The sequence below is a fragment of the Cornus florida genome, unplaced genomic scaffold (assembly GCF_030987335.1).
Source record: "Cornus florida cultivar Cherokee Brave unplaced genomic scaffold, ASM3098733v1 CherokeeBrave_3.0.0_Hap2_Chr07, whole genome shotgun sequence".
NCBI lineage: Eukaryota > Viridiplantae > Streptophyta > Magnoliopsida > Cornales > Cornaceae > Cornus > Cornus florida.
The window spans coordinates 75,218,685-75,242,990 of NW_026775577.1; the positions used below are offsets into that span (position 1 = coordinate 75,218,685).

Consider the following 24,306-nt stretch of genomic DNA (forward strand, 5'->3'; position numbering starts at 1 on the left):
GCTGCGTCTTTTGAAGGAAGATATAAAGATTTGGAACAAAGAGGTTTTCGGAATCTGGAATGGAGAAAGAATCGTGCTTTTTCTGAGATTGCTGAGATTGATCATTTGGAGGGATAGGGCGACCTTGTGGAGTCCTTGAGGAGCAAGAGGTTGGAGTGCTAGGCGGAGTATATTGAGATTGCTATAATGGAGGAGATTTCGTGGAGGCAAAAGTTTTAGAGCTTTGTAGCTCAAGGAGGGGGATAGAAATACGAAGTTCTTCCATAGACTTGCCAATGCTCACAGAAGGTGCAATCATACTGGGAGGCTTCGGGTGGAAGGGGAGCGGCTTTGTAAGGAGGAGGAGGTTTGCAAAGGAGTTGCTAATTTCTATTCGAATTTGTTCACAGAAACTTTTGGGTGGAGACCTTTGCTTGGAGGTTTTCATTTTGATTCTATTTCTAGTGAGGAGTGTTATGGTTTGGAAGAGCCTTTTTCTGAAGAGGAAGTCTTGGTTGTTTTGTAGAGTTGTAATGGGGACAAAGCCCCTGGTCCAGATGGTTTTTCCATGAGATTCCTTTTGGAGAGTTGGGAGGTGGTTAGAGGGGAGGTGATGGGTACCTTTCATGCTTTCCATGCTCAGGGTTGTTTTGAGAAGAGTTTGAATGCTACTTTTATTGTTCTCATTCCGACGAAGAGGGGGGGGGGGGGGGGGGGGGGGGGGGGGGGTGTTCGGGACTTTCGTCCTATTAGTTTGGTGGCGAGCATCTACAAGTTAATAGCCAAGGTCCCTGCTTCTAGATTGAGGAGAGTTTTGGATGGGGTTATTTTCTACTCTCAAAATGCTTTTGTTGGAGGCCGTCATATTTTGGATTCACCCCTTATTGCTAGTGAATGTGTGGATTCCAAATCGTGTAGTGGAGTTCTTGGTGTTCTTTGTAAATTGGACATTGAAAAGGCTTATAACTATGTGAGTTGGAGCTTCTTTCTCTATCCGATGGAGAGGATGGGGTTTGGTGTGAGATGGAGGAGATGGATTCAATTTTGTATTTCGAGTGCTCGCTTCTTAGTGCTTGTGAATGGAGCTCCGACGGGTTTCTTCTCTAGTTCGAGGGGTTTGAGGCAGGGGGATCCGCTTTTGCCTTTTTTTGTTCCTTATCGTGATGGAGGCCCTTAGTAGATTATTGAGGAGGGCTGTTGACTTGGGTTTTCTAAGAGGCATTAGGGTGGGCAGGGATGCTGCTAATCAGTTGGAGATCTTCCATTTGATGTTGGCGGATGATACTTTAGTGTTTTGTGATGCGGATGTGTCCCAGATGAGAAATCTTAGATGTGTTTTAATTTGGTTCCAAGTTGTCTTCGGGCTCAAAGTGAATGTGGGGAAGAGTGTTTTGGTGCCGGTTGGGGAGGTCCTGAGATTGCGTCATTAGCAGATATCCTTGGATGTTGTATTAGTTCCTTTCCTATCTCTTATTTGGGTTTACCCTTTGGATCATCCTCGAGGTGTGTGGGGAGTTGGGATCCGGTTGTGGAAAGATTCGAGAGGAGACTGGCGGGATGGAAGAAGCAGTACCTCTCTAAGGGTGGAAGGGTCACTCTGATAAAGAGTACCCTTTCAAGCCTTCCCACTTATTTCCTCTCTTTGTTTCAGATTTCCTTTTCTGTGGCTGAGAGGATTGAGAGATTGCAACGGAATTTTCTGTGGGGGGGAATGGGGGAGGAGTTCAAGTTTCATCTTGTACGTTGGGAGCAGGTGTGCAGGCCGATCCGGGTTAGAGGCTTGGGCTTTAGAAGATTGGTGCCTTTTAGTAAGGCTCTCCTTGGGAAGTGGCTTTGGAGGTTTGAAGTGGAGAGGCATAGGCTTTGGAGAAGGGTGGTAGCGAGTAGATTTGGGGAGAGGAGAGGAGGGTGGAGCTCTCTTGAGGTGCGTATTCCAGGGGGTATGGGGGTTTGGAAATTCATCCGGAAGGGGTGGGATGGTTTTTCCAAACACATTAGATTTCGGCTCAGGGATGGTAGAAGGATCTGTTTTGGGAGGACGTTTGGTGTGGGGATCGACCTCTTGCTCTCGCTTTCCCCCGGCTCTTTAGGATTGCCATGAATAGGTAGGCCATGGTGGTCAACTGTTATCGGCTTGATAGCGGGAGATCGTCTTGGGATGTTCATTTCAGGAGGCATTTTCAAGATTGGGAGATTGAGGACGCCATTGGTTTTTTGGAAATGCTGTATTGCCAGAGATCACGGGTGGAGATTCTGATGGTTGGGTGTGGGCCCCTGCTTCTCAGGGTCGTTTTGATGTTCTATCCTTCTATAGGTGTCTTACGGAGGTGCCAGGGCCCCACTCAAGGTGGCCTTCTTTGCTTGGACGTCTATTTTAGGGATGATTTTGACACTGGATAATTTGAGGAGGAATCGGGTGGTGGTCAACTATTGTTGCATGTGCCTTTGTGCGGAGGAGACGGCGGATCACCTCCTTTTTGCACTGCACCATGGCTAGGAACTGTTAGGATTTGATGCTTGATTTGATCTGGGTCATGCCCAGATCCTCCCGAGGGTTAATTGAGGCTTGGAGAGGTTGTATAGTGGGGGTTCAAGTCCGGGATGTTTGGAGGGTTACGCCTTTGTGTATCTGGTGGTGTATTTGGCTTGAGAGGAACAGGAGATCTTTCGAAGGAAAGGAGAATCCTATTTCTTTGCTTAAGTTCTCAATTTTCTCCACTCTTTTTTGTTGGGTGGTGGGAAGCAATTATACATCTTTAGAGGAGATTGTTGATTTTTTGGACTCTTTGAAAGTTTAGAGGCCCTTTTTGGTCTTGTGTAGTTCTTTTGGGCTTCGCTCCCTTTGAGCGCTTCGATACAATTGTCTTATTTATTAAAAAAAAAAAAAAGTAAAAAAAAAAAAAGGAGGAAGATTGGTGGAAGATGGTGACTGGATTCTACATAACAAAGTCCTCTACGAAGGTAGAAGAAAGAGGTGGTGTGCACGCGCCTGCAGCACGTGATTCTTTTGGCGTGGAGAGGAGGATGCATGGTTGGTTACCAAGGCCTTATCCAGATTGCGAACGGATGGCAGGGACACTTGGAAGTCAGAGGCAATGTTATCCTTTGCATGCTGATACAGCTGTTAAAGGGAGAGAAGATTTGAATTTTAAATCTGTGCCTTCTGTTTCCCAACGTACAAGGAAGGCATGTGATTGATTTAACCAGCAGGATTGGGCTGGGCCCTATGGTAGAAGGAATAAGTGGAAGGGATATGGCCCAAAGCGTCTTTTTTGCATCAAGTCCCAGTTTGGAATAAGCCCAAAGGAACCAGAGATCTTAATGCGGGTCAGCATATCATGGTGTTGGGCTCAAGGGGCTCTGATTTTAACCCATGTTCGGAAAGGAGGCCCAGTGATAATGGTGAGCCCAGTAACCATCGTTTTAAGCATTTGGGGGCCACCTCGGTTGGGCCTATTCTTTTTAATTCGTTTGGGCCTTTTGCTCGGACGGATCAATCATCTGATGATGCTGTTCAAATGCCTTCTTTGTTCCCTAAGAATCAGTCACAACAACGCAGAGAAGTGAGTTGTCGATTGAGAAAGGGCTGGCACTAAGTCGAAGAGTCACTCAAAATTTCCACCGGTCTGGATCAAAGGCAGAAGATGGTCACGCTTGCAAAAACAGAAATGGGTGAAAACCTGTGTTTCACATTCTTTTCCAGGTATGTGCTCTGCCCCAATTTCTGTGCATCTCCTTCTACTCCTGCTTCTTCTCCTTGTCCTTCTTTGAGGGTGTTGAGGAGTGGTGGTGGGGATGTTGGTGGGTGTTTGATACTGGAAAATTGTAGACTATTGCAGTGCCTGAAGAAGCCTCCGAAGGCTGTTCGGAGGATGAGTATGAGACTTTGTCAGTTTTCTGGAATCTGGACACGCAGGGACTCTTTCTTGCTATAGCGGTGACTCTGTTTCAACAAAGTGTGGTCAGATGAAGATTATGTCATGTGGAAGGGATGGCAGTACTGTTCTCTTATGCTTTGGCAGTAGGATCAGAATGAACATTGAAAAAGGTTCTGTAGTTGCTCTTCGAGCATACTTGCAGCTTCATTGTGATGGCTTCGGTAAATGGGTTGATGAGTCAGTTGGGTTGGTGGTGCTTGTGAGGGCAGAGGTGCCCTTCCTAATGATGCTGGGGAGATGGATGATTTGCAGACCAGTGAAGATTACCTTCTGTCTATTTCTAAGTATGTCGGGACTCTGAAATTCTTCCACCAGTACGGGAGAACAGTGAAACTGCAGGGATCGACTTTCCATTGGTTGTGGTTGAGGAGATGCAGAGAGGCCCTCATTGGGTGGATCTGATGGGGAGTGGTTCATGGACTGTATTGAAGGGGTGGGTAGCTTGTTGGGCCTTTCATGTGCAGGGGATGATAATGATATGGTTCACTGGATGTTTCAAGATGTTGATGATGAGTGGGCGTTGGTGAAAAATAAGAAAGGTTCTTACTGAAAGGGTGAGAGGGAGCTTAGAAATTTAATTTCCTATGTTAACGATGAGGGGAGGAGTGGAGGAGGGAGTGAGAAGAAGAAGGGTGGGAGGAGGGAAATACATTTTGTGTCTATGAAGCTCAAAATTATGTCTTAGAATGTCCGGGGCTTGAATGACCTAGACAATAGGAAGGTGGTAAAGGCTTTGATTCGAAAGTGGAGGGTGCAGCTTGTGCGCGTACAAGAATCCAAGCTGGAACGCTCAACGGATGAAGTGTTGAAAAGCCTTTGGGGGGCAGATTTGTGAATTGGGAGGTGTTTGATGCCAAGGGGACTGAGGGGGGATGGGGGGAATTGTGGATCTATGGGACAAGAGGTGGGTTTTGAAGGTTGACGTGTGGAAAGGGAGGTCTTCTATCTCTCTTTTGTTCTTTCTGGACTTTGGAGGAAGATGATTCTCATTGGGTGTTTTTGGGGGTTTATGGGCCAGTGGAGGATATGGAGGGGAGGGGGTTGTGGGAGGAGCTGTTGTTTGCTAGGAGTAGATGGACCTCGGTAATGACTTAGTTCTCAGATTTCATCGGCTCTCACCATCTCTTTGACCTTCCGATGGAGAGTAGTCAGTTCACATGGTCTAGTGGTCAAGATTCCCTGACTATGCCTCGCTTGGACAGGTTCTTGATTTTAGGTGAGTTTGAAGAGAAGTTCCAAATGTGTCTCAAGTGGTGTTGGCTTGTGCGATTTCGGATCATATGCCATTACTCCTTGACTTTGGAGGGGTAAGAATATGTGGCTTCGGGTGGAGGACTTCAAAGATAGTATTCGCTGTTGGTGGAATCATTATGTGGTTGGGGGCAGCCTGAGCTTCATTTTAGCAACCAAGCTTAGATTGTTGAAAGGTGATTAAATCATGGAATAAGGATGTGTTTGGCAATTTGGAATGGCGCAAAAATAGAGTTCTTGAAATTTCAGAGTTGGACAAGGAGGGAGAGGGAGGCCTTAGTGAGCTGGAGGCAAACTGGAGGGAGGAATGCAAGGTCGAGTTTGGTGAGATTAGTGTTATGGAGGAGATTTCGTGGAGACAGAAGTGTAAAGCATTGTGGTTGAAAGAAGGTGATTGGAATTCGAAATTCTTTCATCGTCTGGCAAATGCGCATGAGTGAGGAAATTTTATTGGGAGGATTCGTTTTGATGGGACTATGATGTCAAGGGATGAGGATATTCAGACTGGATTTGTGTCTTTCTACCAGAAGCTTTTTACGGAGACTGCTTCTTGATGGGCTGGAGTTCTCCGAGATTTCTATTGATGACAGTTACTGGCTTGAGAGGCTATTTGGGGAGGAGGAGGTGTTAGAGGCGCTGAAGTGTTGTAATGGTGACAAAGTGCCAGTCCCTCTGATTGAGCGGTTTGAGAGGCGAATCACAGGGTTGAAGAATCTCTCTCTCTCAAAAGGGTGTGAGATTACTTTGTTGAAAAGTACTCTTTCAAACCTTCCAACCTACTTCATGTCTCTTTTTCCTATGCCGAAGTCTGTCATTCGAAGGTTAGAAGAGATTCAAAGGAAATTTTTTATGGGGTGGTATTGGGGATGAGTTCAAGTATCACTTGGTGAACTGAGAGAAAGTGTGCCCCCCTTCTGGGCATTAGGAAATTGGATTTGTTTAACAAGGCGGCGTTGGACAAATGGCTTTGGAGGTTTGGGAGGGAGAGGAGCCGTCTTTGGAGGAGGGTTATTGCATGCCGGTGTGGAGAGGATGATGGTGGGTGGTTATCCAGGGAAGTGAGATTTCCAGCAGGCATGGGCGTTTGGAAGCTTATTTAGAAGGGGTGGGATTAGTTTTCTAAACGTATTTGATTAAGGGTTCGGAGCGGGAGCCACGTTAGGTTTGGGAGGACTGGTGGTGGGGAGATTATGTTCTAGTTCATAGGTTCCCTCGGTTTAGGATCTCTTCAACTAGATATGCTCTGGTTGCCGACAATTATCGTCTTGATAACAGGAGGTTAACTTGGGATGTGCAGTTTCGTAGAGAGTTTCATGATTGGGAGCTTGCAGAGGTTGATGAGTTCTTGGCCTTGTCCTACAGTCAAGTGGTGGAGGGTGTAGGAATGGACAAGATGGTTTGGGTAGGCATGCCAAGACGGGTGTTTTAAGGTTAGGGCGTTCTACCATAGCATGATGGTGATCCTAGGTGGTCCTTTCCCTTGGAAGGCAATTTGGAGATCGAAAGCCCCATTGAAGGTGGCTTTCTTTGCTTGGTGTGTTGTCCTCGATAGCATTTGATCGTGGTTAACTGGTGTTGTATGTGCAAGAAGACAGTGGAAAAAATTAATTACCTCCTTCTCCACTGCACGGTGGTGAGGGATGTTTGGTCTATGATTTTGGTCGCTTTTGGCATGCCTTTGGTGTTCCTAAGAACTACTTTGATACGATTGAGGCTTGGAAAGGGTGTCTTGTAGAGAGCCAATCCAAGGTTTTGTTTGGAGGGCCACTCCCCTTTGTTTATGGTGGGGTTTGTGGCGCATAGTTGTTAAAGGCTCAAGGCGCACAAAAGCGCAAAGGCCTCCTGGAGCCTAAGGCGCAAGGCGAGGCGCATGCCCGACTGAAGCAAGGCGCACGTTGAAAAAAAAAAAAAAAAACCTATATATAAAGATGCAAAAGTCAACTAAATCAATTACTTAAGTTGAATATTCAACATAAAGATGCCAAAGCCAACTAAATCAAGTACTTGAGTTCAACAGTAAATAATTAAACATAATAATATAAAGATGCAAAAGTCAACTAATTAGAATTATGAGATAAAACTAAAACAAACATAGACAATAAAATACTAGGCATCTTTTAAAGTACAAACTACATTCAAATTCAAGATAATAAAATAAATTCATGTCAATTATTGGTGTTGTAACAAAATAAACTAGATTTCAATTAGCAAAACCAGATTTCATGTCAATTAGCAAAACCAGATTTCAATTTCAAAGCAATATTAACATTTCAATTAAAAAAAAAAAATACAGAGCTGCAGTCCAGTTCCAAACTTCCAGTTCAGTTCATAAAAAAAGAAAAGAAGACACAGAGTTGCAGTCCAGTTCCAAACTTCCAGTTCAATTCATTAAAAAAAAAAAAAAAAGAGGGAAAAGAAGACACAGAGCTGCAGTCCAGTTCCAAACTTACAGTTCAGTTCAAAAGAGAAAAGAAAAGAAGACACATATTTCATAATAAAAAAAAAAAAAAAAAACTGTGCACAGAGAAAGTTTGCTATAAAGAAGAAGAAGAAGAAGAATCTGCTGAAGAAGAGAGAAGAATCTGCCGAAGAAGAGAAAAAAAGAGAGAAGAAAAAAAGAGGAGAAAAAAAGAGAGAAGAAAAAAAGAGAAAAAAGAGAGAAGAAGAAGAAGAAGAAGAAGAAGAAGAAGAAGAAGAAGAAGAATTTGCAGAAGAAGAAGAAGAAGAATCTGCAGAAGAAGAAGAAGAATAATCTGCCGAAGAAGAGAGAAAAAAAGAGAGAAGAAAAAAAGAGAGAAGAAGAAGAAGAAGAAGAGAGAAAAAAAGATAGAAGAATCTGCAGAAGAAGAGAGAAGAATCTGCCGAAGAGAGAGAAAAGAAGAGAGAAGAAGGAGAGAACAGTAACTTACCTGGATTCGGATTGTGATTCGTGAGAGAAAGTCGGCAGATTCAGATCGTGTCTTTGCTTCAAGCCTTCAAATCGCAAGCCTTTGTCTTTCTTTTTGCTTCAAAGTTTCTCAGCCCTAGCCGACTCACTTCACTTTGGCACTTTCCTTTTGCTTTTATTTATTCTTTTCTTTTAGTAAAGTTGTCTAAAAAGTATAATAAACAAATAATAAATAATACACAAACAGCAAATAATAAACTAATAACAAAATACTAACAAATTAAAGGAGGCGCGCCTTTTTTACGCCCGGGGCCTCTCGCCTCTTATGTAAAGGCGCACGCCTGTTCAAAGGGCATCGCCTTATGCATACAAAGGCGCAGGACTTGCGCCTCGGGCACGCGCCTTCGGCGCTTTTGACAACTATGTTGTGGCGTGAAAGAAATAGGAGATCTGCTAAGGGAGATGAGACTCCTATTTGATTGACGTTTGGAGGGGCCACAAGGTGGGGGTTCATGCTTGTGACTCTTGGGCGACGCCCCTTTGTGTTTGGTGGAGTCTTTGGAAAAAGTGGAATCTATCTTTTGGTGGGGAGGAATCCTCCATTGGGGCGTTGAAGTTTTCTATTATTAGTTCTCTTTTTAGTTGGGTGATGGGGAGAAATTGTATATCTTTAGATAAAATTGTGGACTCGTTGGGTCTATTGGACTCTTTTTTTGGTTTCGGTATTTGTATAGGTCTTGGGACGCGTTCCCCTTTTGAACGCTTTCTTATACACTTTCACTTATAAAAAAAAAAAAAAAAAAAAAAAAAATTGTAATTTTGTGCTACGAATTTTTTGTATGAATGAATTCTTGGAATTCTTTTTTGGTTTGGAGTCTATAAGTTAATTATTGAAATGCTAGATTGACTGACTGATCACTTTAATGTTAGTTGAGGCTGTAGGTATACTTTTTGGCATCTGAATTTTCTTCTTATATTCCTTAACTGATGATATGTCTGTTATTGACTTCTTCTTATGTGTCCTGGCAGTATATACAACCACATGAACACGAAAAGCTTTCCCAAGTTGAACTGTTAGTTGTTGATGAAGCAGCAGCTATCCCGTTACCGGTTGTGAAGTCCTTGCTTGGCCCTTATCTGGTCTTCCTATCATCCACTGTTAATGGGTATGGATCTGATTTAAGTTTTGATCAGATCATGTCATGAGTACTGAATGAGAGAACAAGAATTTCCTAAATCAACTCTTATGTTTCTTCCCTTGCAATGTCAAATGTTGATCATTAAAAATCTAAGCATGAAAAGTTCTTTTCCACTTCTGGAGGTTAATATTGAGGATTGTTGCTAATGATGTGCTCTTTGTTTACTCAAAGCTATGAAGGTACAGGTCGGTCTTTATCACTAAAGCTTCTGCAGCAATTGGAAGAGCAAAGTCAGATGTCTGCTAAGAGTGCAGAGAGCTCTCTTTCTGGTATTTCTCAGCTTCTTTCACATCTTTGAGATCTATGAACCAATATCATAGTTGCAGACTTCTGTAAGCTTACTGTTTTATTAAGCTGAAAGCAATTCAGCATGGGTTGTGCCTGATTTATCTTTTAATGGCAGTTTACATGTGCTAGAACTTATTAAACTTGTCAATTTACAAAATCCCCTTTCTGGTATTTCTCAGCTTCTTTCACATCTTTCAGATCTATGAACCAATATCATAGTTGCAGACTTCTGTAAGGTTACTGTTTTATTAAGCTGAAAGCAATTCAGCATGGGTTGTGCCTGATTATCTTTTAATGGCTGTTTACATGTGCTAGAACTTATTACACTTGTCAATTTACAAAAGCCTGATTGTCCAAAACTCATGGTTTTCTTGGTCTAGATTATCTGTGATGTGAATCAGGTAACTCCATTTATGTTGTTGAGCTTCTTGATAATCATACTTTCATATCAATGCCCATTTTTTATATATACGGACTGGTTTTAGACTTGAGTTCTTATAGGATTTAGATGCCTAGATATCCACCTAGATTGCATGGGTTCCAACTAGCATTCCATTAGGGGAAGGGCTGCTCTTTCTGTCATTCTGGAATGAGATGTGTATCTGATTTTTATGCCACTGATCCCTTTTAAATTTTTGCTGCTTCCGCAATCATATCTTATTGTTTAACGGGTTATTTTTTCTTTGCATAAGTTCATCTCTCCTGAATTAAAAATAAGTAAAATGATACTCAAGTTTGTCAACATGACATTTGGAATTCGTATGTTAACTGAAAAATGATTTGGTTGCAATTAGGCCCATGTCATTTCATTCAAAACCATGTTAGGACTTTTTTCTTTTGAGTGTAAATGTGACATTCTGTTCATAGCACGCTCTGGACTCCTGCCATGATTCAAAATTCTTGGATATTTTTGGATCTTGCTGGTAAACAAATATAAAATTTATTCATTAGTTTACTTGTTTGGGAAATTAAATCAGATTGCAATTTGCTCCAAATGCAGGTCGGCTTTTCAAGAAGATAGAGTTGAGCGAATCTATAAGATATGCTTCTGGTGATCCAATTGAATCCTGGCTTCATGCTTTACTTTGTTTGGATGTTGCAAATTCCATCCCTAATATCAGCAGGTTAGAATTTAGTTGTTCAAGGCAATGGGAAATGAAAACATCTTCTTTGTCTCTGTTGAAGTTCTCTCTCTTGTCAATTAGGTTACCTCCACCCAGTGAGTGTGATCTCTACTATGTTAACCGGGACACACTTTTCTCATATCACAAAGACAGTGAGTTATTTTTGCAGGTAACTACAAATTTCTTTGATCTTGGTTTCTATTTCTTTTCTCAACAGATGTTTGATGTGTACGTATTCTAATACTTGCAGCGAATGATGGCACTATATGTTGCTTCTCACTATAAGAATTCTCCAAATGATCTACAATTATTGGCTGATGCTCCTGCCCATCACTTGTTTGTGTTACTTGGTAAATTTTGTTCTCCATTATGCCTCTTCTAGTTGCCTTCCTGCTATTAGACTTCTACTTACTTTACTGTATGTAGGTCCTGTTGATGAGTCGAAAAACCACCTTCCTGATATTTTGTGTGTCATCCAGGTTTGCTGCTGCTTCTTTTTCACTCTTTCTTTCTTTTTGTTTTGTACACAGACATGCATCTCACTTTTCCCCCCCTTCTGCACATAAAGAAAGATGTTTTATTTTATTAATCAGTTTCCAATATATTGGTCATCTGCTTTTTTATCATGATTTGAGATGTCCGAAACTCTTTCTTTTGGCTATCCACAATTTTCTGGATTGAGTTCTTCACCCTTAACTGATATCTTCTTTATGCCGTTATGTCCGCTGATATGAATTGTTTTTGAAGTATCATTTTTTTATAAGTAATTTTTGCATTAAAAAAGACGTTCAACAGGGGAACGCATCCCTCAAAAACTACACAAGGCCAAATTGGGCTTCTAAACTCTCAAAGAATTCAGAAAATCTATAATCTCCTCCAAGGATTTACAATTTCTCCCTAGGACTCAACAAAAAAGGGTGCTAATAATGGAGAACTTCAACGTCCCAATAGGAGTCTCCTTTCCTTTGAAGGATCTCCTATTTCTTTCAGGCCATAAAGACCACCAGACTGCACACTGGTGCAACCCTCCAAAAATCACGCACTTGGGCCCCCACTATACAACCTCTCCAAGCCTCTTGATGACCTGGGCATAACCCACTGAACAAACCCAACAACAAAATCCAGCAATCATGAGCCATTGGACAATGCAAAAGAAGGTGATCAATTGTTTCCTCATCATTCATACACATGAAACACCAATTGATCACAACCTGTCTCCTCTTCAGATTATCTTGAGTCAAGATCTTCTCCATGATGGATGTCCAAGCAAAGAAAGCCACTTCGAGTGTGGCCTTCGAGCGCCAAATAGCCCTCCACAGGAAGGGGTCCTTTAGGTCATCCGTAAGACAGCTGTAAAGTGACTTAACATCAAAGCGCCCCTACGGAGAGGGAACCCACAATCAAGATTCAGAAGCATCTCCCACGATCTCCTGGCAGTACAACAACTCCATAAAACCAATGGCGCCCTCAATCTCCCAATCTTGCAAAATGCCTCAGAAACACACATCCTAAACCGTTGACCAAGGCATCTATCTGTGGCAATCCTGAAGAGTCTGGGAAAAATGGGAGCAAGCGAGTGGTTACCACACCGAATATCCTCCCAAAAATGAATTCATGTACGATCCCCGGCTCGAAATCTAATTTGTTCAGAGAATTCCTTCTACACTTTTCGAATGGATTTTCAATCCCCAATTCCACTTGGGAATCTCCCCTCAAAAGAGTACCATCCTCCATTTGTCTCCCTAAATCGGCTCACAATCACCATTCTCCAGAGTGTGTGCCTCTGCACTCCAAATCTTCATAACCACTTCCCCAAAAGGGCCTTATTAAAAGGCACCAGTCTTCTGATAGCTATACCTCCCACTTAAATTGGAGAACAAACCTGCTCCTATCTACAAGATGATACTTGAACTCCTCCCCCATACCACCCCAAAGGAAATTCTGCTGCAGCGCTGAGCCACAGGAGGGAATCTGAAAGAGAGAGGAAATAAGTAGGTAGACTCGAGAGAGTACTCTTCATCAGAGCTCTACATATATTGCTCCCACTGTTGTAAGCCTCTAGTTCAGCAATTGTTGTGTGTCTTTCCTTGTGTTCTTCATGTTTAATTTCTCTCTTCAATTTTTATATCTTTCAACAGAAGACAATGATGACGAATTGGTAGGGAGAAGAGAAAGACACCTTTAAGTACAATATATCTTTCAACATAAGACAATGATAACGAATTGGTAGGGAGGACACCTTTGCCAAGAACAAGATGAGAAGAACCATCAGCTAAACAATAAGAAGGTTTTAAACCAGAAAAGAGAGATGATATACCAAACATATCTGAACTAGCTTAGGACAGAAAGACCAAGGATGCAGAGGATTGCCTCACATGCAATATTACCTGAATTGGCTAAGGTAATGGTTGAAGTGGACAGAATAGTAGTTTGCAATATCTGAAGAAGCTCGCTAAGCTGAGATTGAGTGCATCATGAGAACCAAAATAAGAAACTACATGTCTAGATGTAGTACGAGGCTGTTGTGGCTGTGCAGTCCCATCGATAGCTTGATGCGCATAATCTAGTTTACCATATTTCACCCAACAATAAGGTTCAGTGTGATTTGTCCACCACAATAATTACACTTCTTGTCACTACGTCCACTAGTATGGCCACTGCCATGAAAACCACGACCATCACGACTACCATGAGATCCACCATGAATGCTACCATGACCACCTCCACTTCTAGAGACTAGGGCAGAAGACACTATAGGTGTCACAGTGGAGTTCCGTCCCATAGATGACCTCAGTAGTCAAGAATAAGCATTGGTAGTTGTAGGTAACTTTCCGCAAGTGAGAATATGATCCTTGAAGCCATGAATATTGGAGTCTAAATTGGGTAGAAATGAAGCAGTCATAAACTCCTCCCAATGACAATTTTGTTGTTCCAAATCAGCAGTAATCGTCTGATGTTGCAGTAACTGATAACATAAATATTTTAGTTTTCTGTATTACTCAAGACAAAGGTTTTCCAGATTTCTTAGTAGTAAAAATTTTCTCATACAACTCGTAAACTCGGAGAAACATTACTCTGGTGTGAAAACGACTCTGCATGGGAGTCCCAAATCTTCTTCGAGGAATCACAAAATTTAACTGTAGTGGTAATATGGGGTTTCATATAATGCCATAATCATTCAATAACAATAATCTCCTCACGCATCCAGTCGTCATATTCTCAACCCTACTTGTTAGAGGTGGAATCTTCAGTCTAATACTAAAGTTTCCTTCGCCCTGCATATCATCTTTGAGGTGTGTGGTTTTTCGTCAGCCATTGGTAGGATTGAAACCAATAGAAAGGAACTAGAAGCAAGAAGAATAAAAAAGAGAACATAATGTGATTCTGTTTGCAGAAATTTGAAACCGAAACACAAATTGGGAATTGTTTTACAGTATTCACATGCAGAAATTGGATTTAAATGCCTAGTTAAATGCAAAACTCGAAGGCCCAAGCATCGAAAATAGATTTCAAAAGCAACAATGGATCAAATCCAATTTCAGGAGCTGCAAGAACACCGAAAAGCTGACTGGGCAAACCCACATTGAGCCAAAGACTAGATCCCACTTCCATGAATAATCCAACAAACAACAATCAGGTTCCTTTCCAGTCTAGGCGCACCATTTGGGATGGATTCCAACCAACCGAAACAAAAAAAATGCCCTAAAATTCAGATAGAAAATTTTTGGGCTGAAAAACACATAAAAAAAAAAAAAAAAAAAAAAAATTGGAAAGACCAAGCAATTGGCTACATAAATTATACAAAAATCGCCATAATTACCATAAAATTTAGAAGATTAAGCCCACATGATTTTCGAGCATCTCAACCACACATGCTGACGTCACCATGATCATGATGTTGGCGGATGGACACTTGCGTCAATCCTACTCTCTCTGCTCCTGATTCTCTGTTCAGTATTTGGATGAGTTATGAACTTTGATCGGAGGCTCTGATACCAATTTGAGGCTGAAGGATTTTGTGTTTGTAAAGATAGAGTTGAAGAGGAAGAAGAGAAATTCTGTAAAGGATGAGGGTTTCTTAACGGTTTTCCACACCTACTTTTTCATATCATTGAGGAACCCTTAATGCATAAAAGAAATAATAAAACTCACTAACATCCTGGTCTGGTTGCCCTACTCATTTGAGCCTTATTTTTCTATTTAATCTAGTAGCCAGTAACACTCACTTGTAGGGAGTTCTTTGAGTTAATCTTACTTGTTTGTACCACAGTAAAGTCTTATTCAAAGTTTTGTGCATTTTTCTTTTCTTTTGTTGCAGTCCCTTTTTAATTTTTTAATAATTATTGATGTTTTATGTTTCTATTATTTTCATTCTCCTACATCATATTCTCACAGAAAGTATTTATTTTTTTAATGCTTGAAATCATATATTCCATCATCTTATTTACAGGTCTGTTTTGAAGGGCAGATTTCTCGTGAATCTGCTATCAAAAGTTTAAGTGATGGTCATCGACCCTCTGGAGACCAAATACCATGGAAATTCTGTGAACAATTTACAGATAAAAATTTTCCAGAACTTTCAGGTGCTCGCATTGTACGGATTGCCACCCATCCAAGTGCAATGAGGGTAATCTCTCTTATGTGAATATGAAATTGAGTTTATTACATTGATATTCATAAAAAATAAATAAGTTCCTTTTTTGGGTGCAGCTTGGATATGGTTCGACTGCAGTTGAACTTTTGACAAGGTAAGCGCATCTTTCATTCGGCTTCTCTTTCCTCTCACTTGGTTCTAAAGGATTACTCAGCCTTATGCTCTCCCTTCTTTTAATAATATGTTCTGGTTCCTTGCTGGAAATTATATTTTTATCATTCTATAAAGCCACCAGCTAAAATATGAGGACTTCATTAGATTGAAGTGTTGACAACTTGAACTTATTTGACAATGCACACAAAGAAGAAAGCACAAGTAGGAAAGTCAATTTCTGGCCCTTGTTTTGTATTCGGGTTACTTTAGAGGAAAAAGAATGTAGATGATTCTTATTCTTATTGGTTTTTGTGGTGGTCAGCCGGCTGAGTAAGATTGGTTTTCAACTTTTGAAGGTCTAAGCACCATTCGTGTTATAATTTTATTCACGTGCCTTGCAAATTTGAATATTTGATCCTATCAGTGAGTCCCAACTTTACTGGTAATAAATGGCTAGGAGTATCAGCTACGCTGGGAACATGTGTTGTGTGTCTAGTTATAGTGCTTGAAAACCTTTGTTGATGAATGCTCTCTTCTCTCTCTTTCATCTTCAGGCGCCGGAGTCTTATACTCGAGTGACATTCTCTGATCCGTTTGTCCTTTCCTCTTTCTTTTTCTTATGAAGTCATTCCTTGAAGTAGCCAGAATGCCACGAATCTTTGAGAGAGACACCATCAAGAGTGCAAAGCCTCCTAGAGGTCCCTCGATCTACTTGGACGACGATTCTGTTGGGAGATGCGGAGATGATTTGCGATCATGTTTGGTGGTTAAATTTGTTAAGGAAGTTGGAGACTCTGCTAAAATTTGCTAAAAGACGTTCAAACGGGGAATGCACCCCTCCATAGCTACACAAGGCGAAATAGGGCCTCTATACCAAAGAGTCCAAAAAATCAACAAGCGTATGGATTCATAATTTTTCCCTAGAACCCAACAAAAAAGAGTACTAATAATGGAGAACTTCTAACTACCAATAGGATTATCCTTTCCTTCAAAGGGTCTCTTATTTCTTTCAAGCCATAAACACCGCCCATAAAGGCGTAACCCTCCAGAGATCACAAACTTGGGCCCCACTATACAACCTCTCGAAGCCTCAACCAATTCTCTGGAGGAACTAGGCATAACCCATTGAACCCCAAACAATCCCAACAACAAAATCCATCAATCCCGAGCCATAGGGCAATGCAAAAGAAGGTGATCAATCGTTTCCTTGTCATTCTTACACATGCAACATCAATTGACCACAATCTGCTTCATCCGCTTAAGGTTATCCTGATGTACAGTTGGGGTATGCCTTCACTATAATCCTGTACTTTATTGTTTTATCTTTATACACAAAGCCATTTAGGGAAAAAAAAGAACCTACGGATAAGTTGGGAGATGCAAAAAGATGATTTTAAAGTATTTTTCTAAGTGTTAGAAAGCTGCATATAATACTTTTTTTTTTTAATAATTAGAATATATTAGAATGCGTTCAACAGAGGAACGCATCTCGAAAGCTACACAAAGGCCGAAGCCAAAGAAGAAGGTCCTCAGGACCCAAGGAACCCAAAAAATCAACAAACTCCTCTATAGATTTGCATTTTATTCCCATCCCCCAACTAAAAAGAGAACTAATAATATGAAATTTCAAAGACCCAATGGAAGATTCCCGTGACTCCCGTCGAAAGATCTTCTATTCCGCTCTTTCCAAATGCACCACCAAACACAAAAGGGTGCCTCCCTCCAAAAATCATGTGTGGGCTCCCACAAAACAGCCTATCAAAGTGTCCATCAAAGCTCTCGAAGACCGAGGCATAACCCACTGGACATTGAACAAACCAAAAATAAGGCTCCAAATGTCGCGAGCCACGGAGCAATGCAAAAGAAGGTGATCCACATACTTTCTATCCCTCTTACACAAGCAACACAAATTGACAGTAACCTGTCTTCTCCTTCTCAGGTTATCCATTTTCAAAATCTTCCCTCAAACTGTAGTCCAGACAAAAAAAGCCACTCTTAAGAGGAGCCTTCAAGCGCCAAACCATCTTTCAAGGGAAATAAGAGCCATAGAAGTCAGAAAGGCTATAGAACAATGAAGGAAAAAACCAAAAATCTCCCAAGAGGAGAGGGCACCCAAAAATTGGAGTCAGGGCCTCTACCATCGAACTATTGTCTATAAAACAGGTCCATAAATCGATAAACATCATCCAACTCCCAATCCTGGAAATGATCCTATTGCTCTCAAGCCGATAATAGTTGGAAACCAAGGCATGTCCATCAATCGCAATCCTAAAAAGCCTAGGAAAGGAGCAAGCCTATGGACTATCATCACAGCATAAATCCTTCTAGAAATATCCCTGCCATTCCAAGCTCGGAATCTGATGTGTTCCGAAAATTCATCACAGCCCTTCCGAATGAACTTCCACACACCTACGCCACCAGCTAATTTGACTGCACTAGAGGGTCAACCACCTCTCTCCTCCCCAAATTGGCGCGCAACAACCTTCCTCCAAAGCCAACATTGTTCGCCTCTGAATCTCCACAACCACTTTCCTAGGAGAGCCCTATTGAAAGGGATCAACCTCCTAATACCTAAACCACCCAACTGACAATATGATACTTTCAATTTTTTTAGCAATAGATGACAGAATCTGAAAGCGAGAAAGAAAGTATGTAGGGAGACTCAACAACGTACTATTCATAAGAGTAACCTTCTCACCCTTCGAAAGATACTACTACTTCCACGCAGCCAGTCTTCTCTCAAATCACTCGATCACAAGGTTCCATCCTCCCACCCTCCTCGACGAAGCACCCAAAAGTAGTCCCAAATAAGAGATAGGGAAAAAGACGACCCCACACCCGCACCGCAACAAGAGAATCAATAGCTTGAAACTGCCCCACAGGGTGGTGCGTACTCTTCCCCACATTTACTTTCAGGGTAGAGACTTCCTGAAAGCAAACCAAAACACACCTCAAATATCGCATATGGGACACATCCATATCATCTGCGACTCCATCAGATGAGCTGCATCTCTACTCATCTTGAAGCCTTTGATAAATCCCAGATCCACCGCCCTCCTCATCAATCTGACAAGGGCCTCCATCACAATGATAAACCAAAACGGAGAAAGAGGATCCTGTCTCAATCCCCGGGAGATGCCAAAAAAACCGGTCGAGGATCGTTCACCAAATCAAAAAATCTGACGGACGAAATACAAGTCTCAATCCACCTTCTCCATCTCTCCCCAAAACCCAACCTCTCTAGCAGATACAACAAAAAGCTCCAGCTGACATGGTCATAAGCTTTCTCAATATCAAGCTTACAAAGAACTCGAGGGACACCACTACTCATCCTAGAATCCACGCACTCACGGGCAATGAGAGCACAATCCAAAATCTACTGGCCGCCAATAAACGCGTTCTGGGACTTTGAAAAGACTCTGTCCAAGACATCCCTCAATCTTAGAGCAAGGACTTTAACTATTATATAAATACATCTCACTAAACTAATAAGGTCTAAATTCCTTCAAATCGGACGCTCCACCCTTCTTAGGGATGAGGGCAATAGAAGATGCATTCAACGACTTCTTGAGCCGCCCACCCAATTGGTTTAATTCGCTTGGCAGGTTTCATATTTATTTCTTAGGCGGTGTGTGTGGAGGGAATGGAATATGCATACATTATTGTGTTGATTGTTCATAAACTTGAGGACATAATGCTGCGTACACCCACCCCCTGCGGCGGTTATGTGGGTAATTTTTGGATTCTTTCACTCTTTTGTTAGTTTTACTGGAGATGAGGTGTCTAGGAGTTTAGTTCCTATTCCCTCTTGCTTGTGTACATGGTTGCACACTCGTGCCTCTTCCTGCACTATTGTTTATAATGAATATGATAAATAATATAGCGTATATATACTATTACTCCCTTGTTATATTTCTTTCTTTGAATTATATCCCTTTCCTTATTAGGAAGTATTATTATTATTATTTTTTTATAAGTAATAATCGATTAGGAAAGCATTCAAAAGGGGAATGCGTCCGTAATACAAAAACGGAAGTTAAGGACCCGTAGAGTTTGAAAGATCAACTAAGTCAACGGTAGAGGAGCAAGTGCTTCCTTTTGCATAACAAAAAATAGAGCGAAGGATATGAAGTTTCAAGGTTGCCAAAGGCGATTCCTTTCCTTCGAAAATTCGGTAATTCCTCTCTTTCCATATGCACCACCAAACACAGTGTGGAACTATCCTCCAATAATCGCGAGCGTGACTTCTCACTTGGCATCCTCTCCACGCGTTAATCAGACCTTTGGAAGACTGAGGCATTACCCAATGCATGTTAAATAAGCCGAAGATGAGGTTCCAACAATCGTACGCCACAGGACATTGCATAAGGATGTGATCCACAGACTCACCATCTCATTTGCATAGACAACACCAATTAACGATAGTATTGCCTCTCTTCCTCAAATTGTCTAGCATCAAGATCTTACCCCAGACGGCAGTCCAAACAAAAAATGCCACTCTAAGTGGAGCCTTGGAGCGCCGTATAGTCTTCCATGGGAAAACAGGACCAACAAAGTTGGAAAGGCATTGAAACATGGACCGAACATCAAATCTTCCAGAGGAAGGAACCCACAAAATGTCATCACTACCTTTACCAATTGCCTCCTGCTGATATAACATGTTCAGAAGGGCACATTCCTCATCCATCTCCCACTCCTGAAAAGAATGCTTAAAGCGCACATCCTATGTAATCCCACTGCTATCAAGTCGATAATAGTCAGCTACATAGGCGTGTCTATCGTCGGCTATACTATAGAGTCTAGGAAAGGAGCAAGACAACAGCTAATCTCCATACCATAAAACCTCCCAAAATTGGATGCATCTACCATCGCGAACCTTGAATCTGATATGAGAAGAGAAGACATCCTAACCTTTCGGAATGAATTTCCACGCGCCAACGCCTCCCGCGATAGAGACTGGACGGGAAGACCAACCACCGCTCTCCTCCCCAAAACGACACGAAACAAATCTTCTCCATTGGCGATGTCGTTCCCTACCGAATCTCCACAACCACTTTCCCAAAAGAGCTCTATTAAAGGGAACCCACTTTCGGATACCTAGAGTATTATTTATGCACATAAATTGCCCACCCTATTTGTTCTAGGGTCTATATGTGTACTTGAGTTGCACACTAAAATCAATTTGCCTAGGTTCTGACTGAATACAAAGTCACTGGTGCTTTATCTGGAATTGCTTTAAAATAACCAAAGGTGGCATCCACAATCAACTCTGTTTTTTTATTCACATATTTCTAGGACTGCTGGAGGTGTCACATCCTACATTGTGTCAGATACAGACTCCTCCTAGAAGTGTCCGTGAATGGTTAGATGATTACGTTGCTGAGCCTGTCAATGATATAAATTTGGTGAAGCATGTTAACATGCTATCGATAATATTTCATCCAGACATCTAGCAATGAGACATATTGTCATTTATAGACGTATTATGAAGTATTCTGATGCATTAAAAAAGCAGTTTATTAATTGTATTTACATATATTCTTTAGCTTTGGCTCATGTTGCTATTTACATATTCAAGGATCTCTAGAAGGGCAGCAATAACCATTTTATTGTGTATAGGTACTTTGAAGGACAGTTAACATATTTTTCTGAAGGAGATTTTGAAAATGCTTCGGAGTCTAAACATGTCAGAGTTATGGAGGCAGCAGAGAAGGTTCATTCTGAGAATTATACTTGGTTTTATATGTTATTATATATATATATTTTTTGGGGAGATATTATTTGTAAAACGTTAAGCCTCCTGTTCTAAAAATATGTCATTATTAAGACTGTTGAACAAGAGCTGCTGACAAAGTTCTGCTCTAGCTTGACTTGCTAATAAATGTCTAGGCCACTTGTTTTCTAGCTGAGCTGAGCTCAAACTTAACAGTTAGCTAGCCGATGGGACACGCAGAACCAGTACCTTAAAGTAAAAAGTTAGAAAACAAAATGAACTGACTTTGAGTTGCATCTTGGGTCAATGAGGCCCTGTACCAGGGATCTCTTCTAATTATTTTTATTATAAGGAGCATTTGATGTGTCAATATGTAACTTCGAAACGATAGCACTGAAGTGTTCTCAGAGCAAAAGGCAATATCGGGGGCTTCATAATTTTGTTGAACAAGTATTTGGCTTTAATAAGACACATTTCTTTTGTCTGTTTCTCCTTTGTTTGCTAAAATCAAATATCTGTTAATCGATTTATTTTTGAAAAAATTGTTGCATCTATGAAGCAAATGGAACAAAAAGAAAACACAAGTTTTCTTACAGTAGTAAGGAATACTAGAATTACTCCAAACACCGTTGAAAGACAACAGGGACAGCAAATGAATTTATACCAGTGTGGAAATTGAAGGAACCAGTGATGCAAAGAATAATTAATTGCCTTGGGTAGTGTCTAATCAAAGTTTTAATTATTGTATGGGAAATCTGAAAATGGTAAAAGCTGTCATTGATGCTCTGTGGGTGGTCTTAAAGTCAGTCTATATAACTGAAGTGTCATTAATAGTCCTATTATAAAAGGGACAGCGCTATGTATCTGCTGGACCAACTGTTAATCATTATAATTTTGAATATTATCAGTTTATAAACAGCTCTTTCTGGCTTTTTCCAGCTTTCCCTTTAGAAATCAGGCTCCGACGGTGATCGGAGTAACTCTAGTATTTCTTACTGTTGTAAGAAGACTTCTGTCTTTCTTCTGTTTGCTTCAAGTGGTATCAGAGCCTTCTAGTAAGATCTGTGATTACTGAGGATCTATGGCTAGGCAAGGAAACAAGATAGCCACAAAAGTTGACGTTCAAAACCTTTCTCATCAAATTTCTCGACTGAGCACTATATTAGAACAAAATGGAATCATTTCTTTTCTGAATCTAGACATTGGGAGACGAATGCAACAAATGGATGCATATCAATGTGAAAATTGGGTAAGACAGCCTGCTGAAGAGAGACTGCAGTGTCTTATGCAGTTGAGAAATGCAAAACAGAGTGCTACCAAATCAGTTATACAGTCACAGAATACTTGGACAGCAATGGTGAATGATACCAAGGAGTCTAAATTTTGGTGCTACAGACACAGGGAGCTGAGATGCAAATCTGTCAAGTGTCCAATATCACATGATCAATGCAAAATACTTCTTGCTTGAGGAAGACAATGGAAATCATGTTGATTTTGCTAATTCCAAATCAGCTTGGGATGAATACACTGGATGGAAAGATGAAGAATGTGAAAGGCTGGAAGAAACTTCAACTTTCTCGCTTCCGAAATTTGATAACTATGAAGAGGAATATGAAGAAAAAAATAAGGCAGAAGAGGAGAAGTTTGAAGAAGCAGCCAATAACATCTCTGAAGCTAAAGTAGCCGTCATCATTCAATCTTCATATTGTTAATTTGTGGTGAGAAAGTGGGACCCGTTGAAAAAATTGAAGCAAATATTTCAAGTTGATTCCAAAGTTGCAGAAATTTCAGACTTCACGCTTGTTGACAGACGAATAGGTGGAGATTTTGAAGATAAGACTATTGAACTTCAGATGGTATGTGGTATAGTAGGTATTACATCAGATTTAAGTTTATTGAATTATTTCATCAGAAATGAAGCTTCTTCATTCATGGAGTTCACAAATAATGGATTTCATTTTCATGACTTAATTTGGAATGGATTCTTGGCGCGACATATGGTTAGGTGTTGTTCCAATTGAAAAATCAGATTAATTCTTGCCTTGGATCCGGATTTATGGTCAAGCAGGTTTTGGAAATCTTCAAAATTTAAAGAGAGTGCCCGGGAAGTTCGTTCAAAGATATTCTTTGGCAGCAACAGAATAATGCTGAGCTTTGTTCGAGTAAGGAAACGAAGAAAGAAAGGTTGGAAGGCCTTATTTGGTTTTTTAATAGATCGTGGTAAATTGCTTCAAACTTGAGGACGAGTTTTCTTCCGTGCGGGGGGGGGGGGGGGGGGTGGGGGGAATAGCCTTGGAAAGTGTCTAGTCAAAGTTTTAATTATTGTATGGGAAATCTGAAACTGTCATGGGAATGGTAAAAGCTGTCATTGATGCTCTGTGGGTAGTATAAAAATCAGTCTAGAGAACTGAAGTGTCATTAATAGTCTTATAATAAAAGGGCCAGCCCTATGTATCTGCTGAAACAAGTCTTAATCAATATAATCTTGAATATTTTTGATAAGTTTATAAACAGTTCTTCAGGCTTTTCCCAGATTTCCCTTTAACTGTTTATAAACTGATAATATTCAAAATTATATTGATTAAGACTTGGTTCAGCAGATACATAGGGCTGTCCCTTTTGTAATTAGACTATTAATGACACTTTAGTTCTCTAGACTGACTTTTAGACTACCCACAAAACATCAGTTACAGCTTTTACCATTCCCATGACATTTTCAGATTTCCCATACAATAATTAAAACTTTGACGTGGAAAGATTTCAGCAAGTTGCTGAAGAATTTTCAGATCAAGAAGATGGAGTTTTACGATATGCAAGGTGTTGTACAATATTGTATGAGTTGACATGTTGTACAGTATTGTATGAGTTGTCACACGTGAACAGTTAGTATTGTATGAGTTGTCACCTACCCCTCATTACCATATATAGAATTACCATGTATAGGGTTTACTTGTTCTCCACTCACCTACTCCCATAGCTCCTCGTATATAAACACCATTGTATTATTGTATTACTCTCTCAAATAGATATACGTTTTCATATATTCTCTTTCTTTCTCTCTTTCAACATGGTATCAGAGCGGAAATCGATCCCTCTTTAAATTTTTGTCTTATTCAGACTCCGATCTTGATTCCATCTCGGCTTTCTCCCAACAATCTCTCCTCGGTGATCTCAGTTCTC

The 24,306-nt window shown here is 40.8% G+C and overlaps 1 protein-coding gene across 1 annotated transcript in view; it reads left to right on the forward strand.

Moving 5' to 3' along the window:
- Positions 1–24,306, forward strand: part of LOC132267311 (RNA cytidine acetyltransferase 1-like) — a 70,513-nt gene that overhangs the window by 24,995 nt on the left and 21,212 nt on the right. Inside the window, exons 10-18 of the mRNA XM_059768452.1 lie at positions 9,085–9,221; positions 9,426–9,523; positions 10,543–10,666; positions 10,748–10,835; positions 10,917–11,016; positions 11,093–11,145; positions 15,117–15,293; positions 15,377–15,414; positions 21,033–21,126. Of these exons, the coding sequence (XP_059624435.1) occupies positions 9,085–9,221; positions 9,426–9,523; positions 10,543–10,666; positions 10,748–10,835; positions 10,917–11,016; positions 11,093–11,145; positions 15,117–15,293; positions 15,377–15,414; positions 21,033–21,126 (909 nt within the window). The remainder of the gene's footprint in view (positions 1–9,084; positions 9,222–9,425; positions 9,524–10,542; positions 10,667–10,747; positions 10,836–10,916; positions 11,017–11,092; positions 11,146–15,116; positions 15,294–15,376; positions 15,415–21,032; positions 21,127–24,306) is intronic.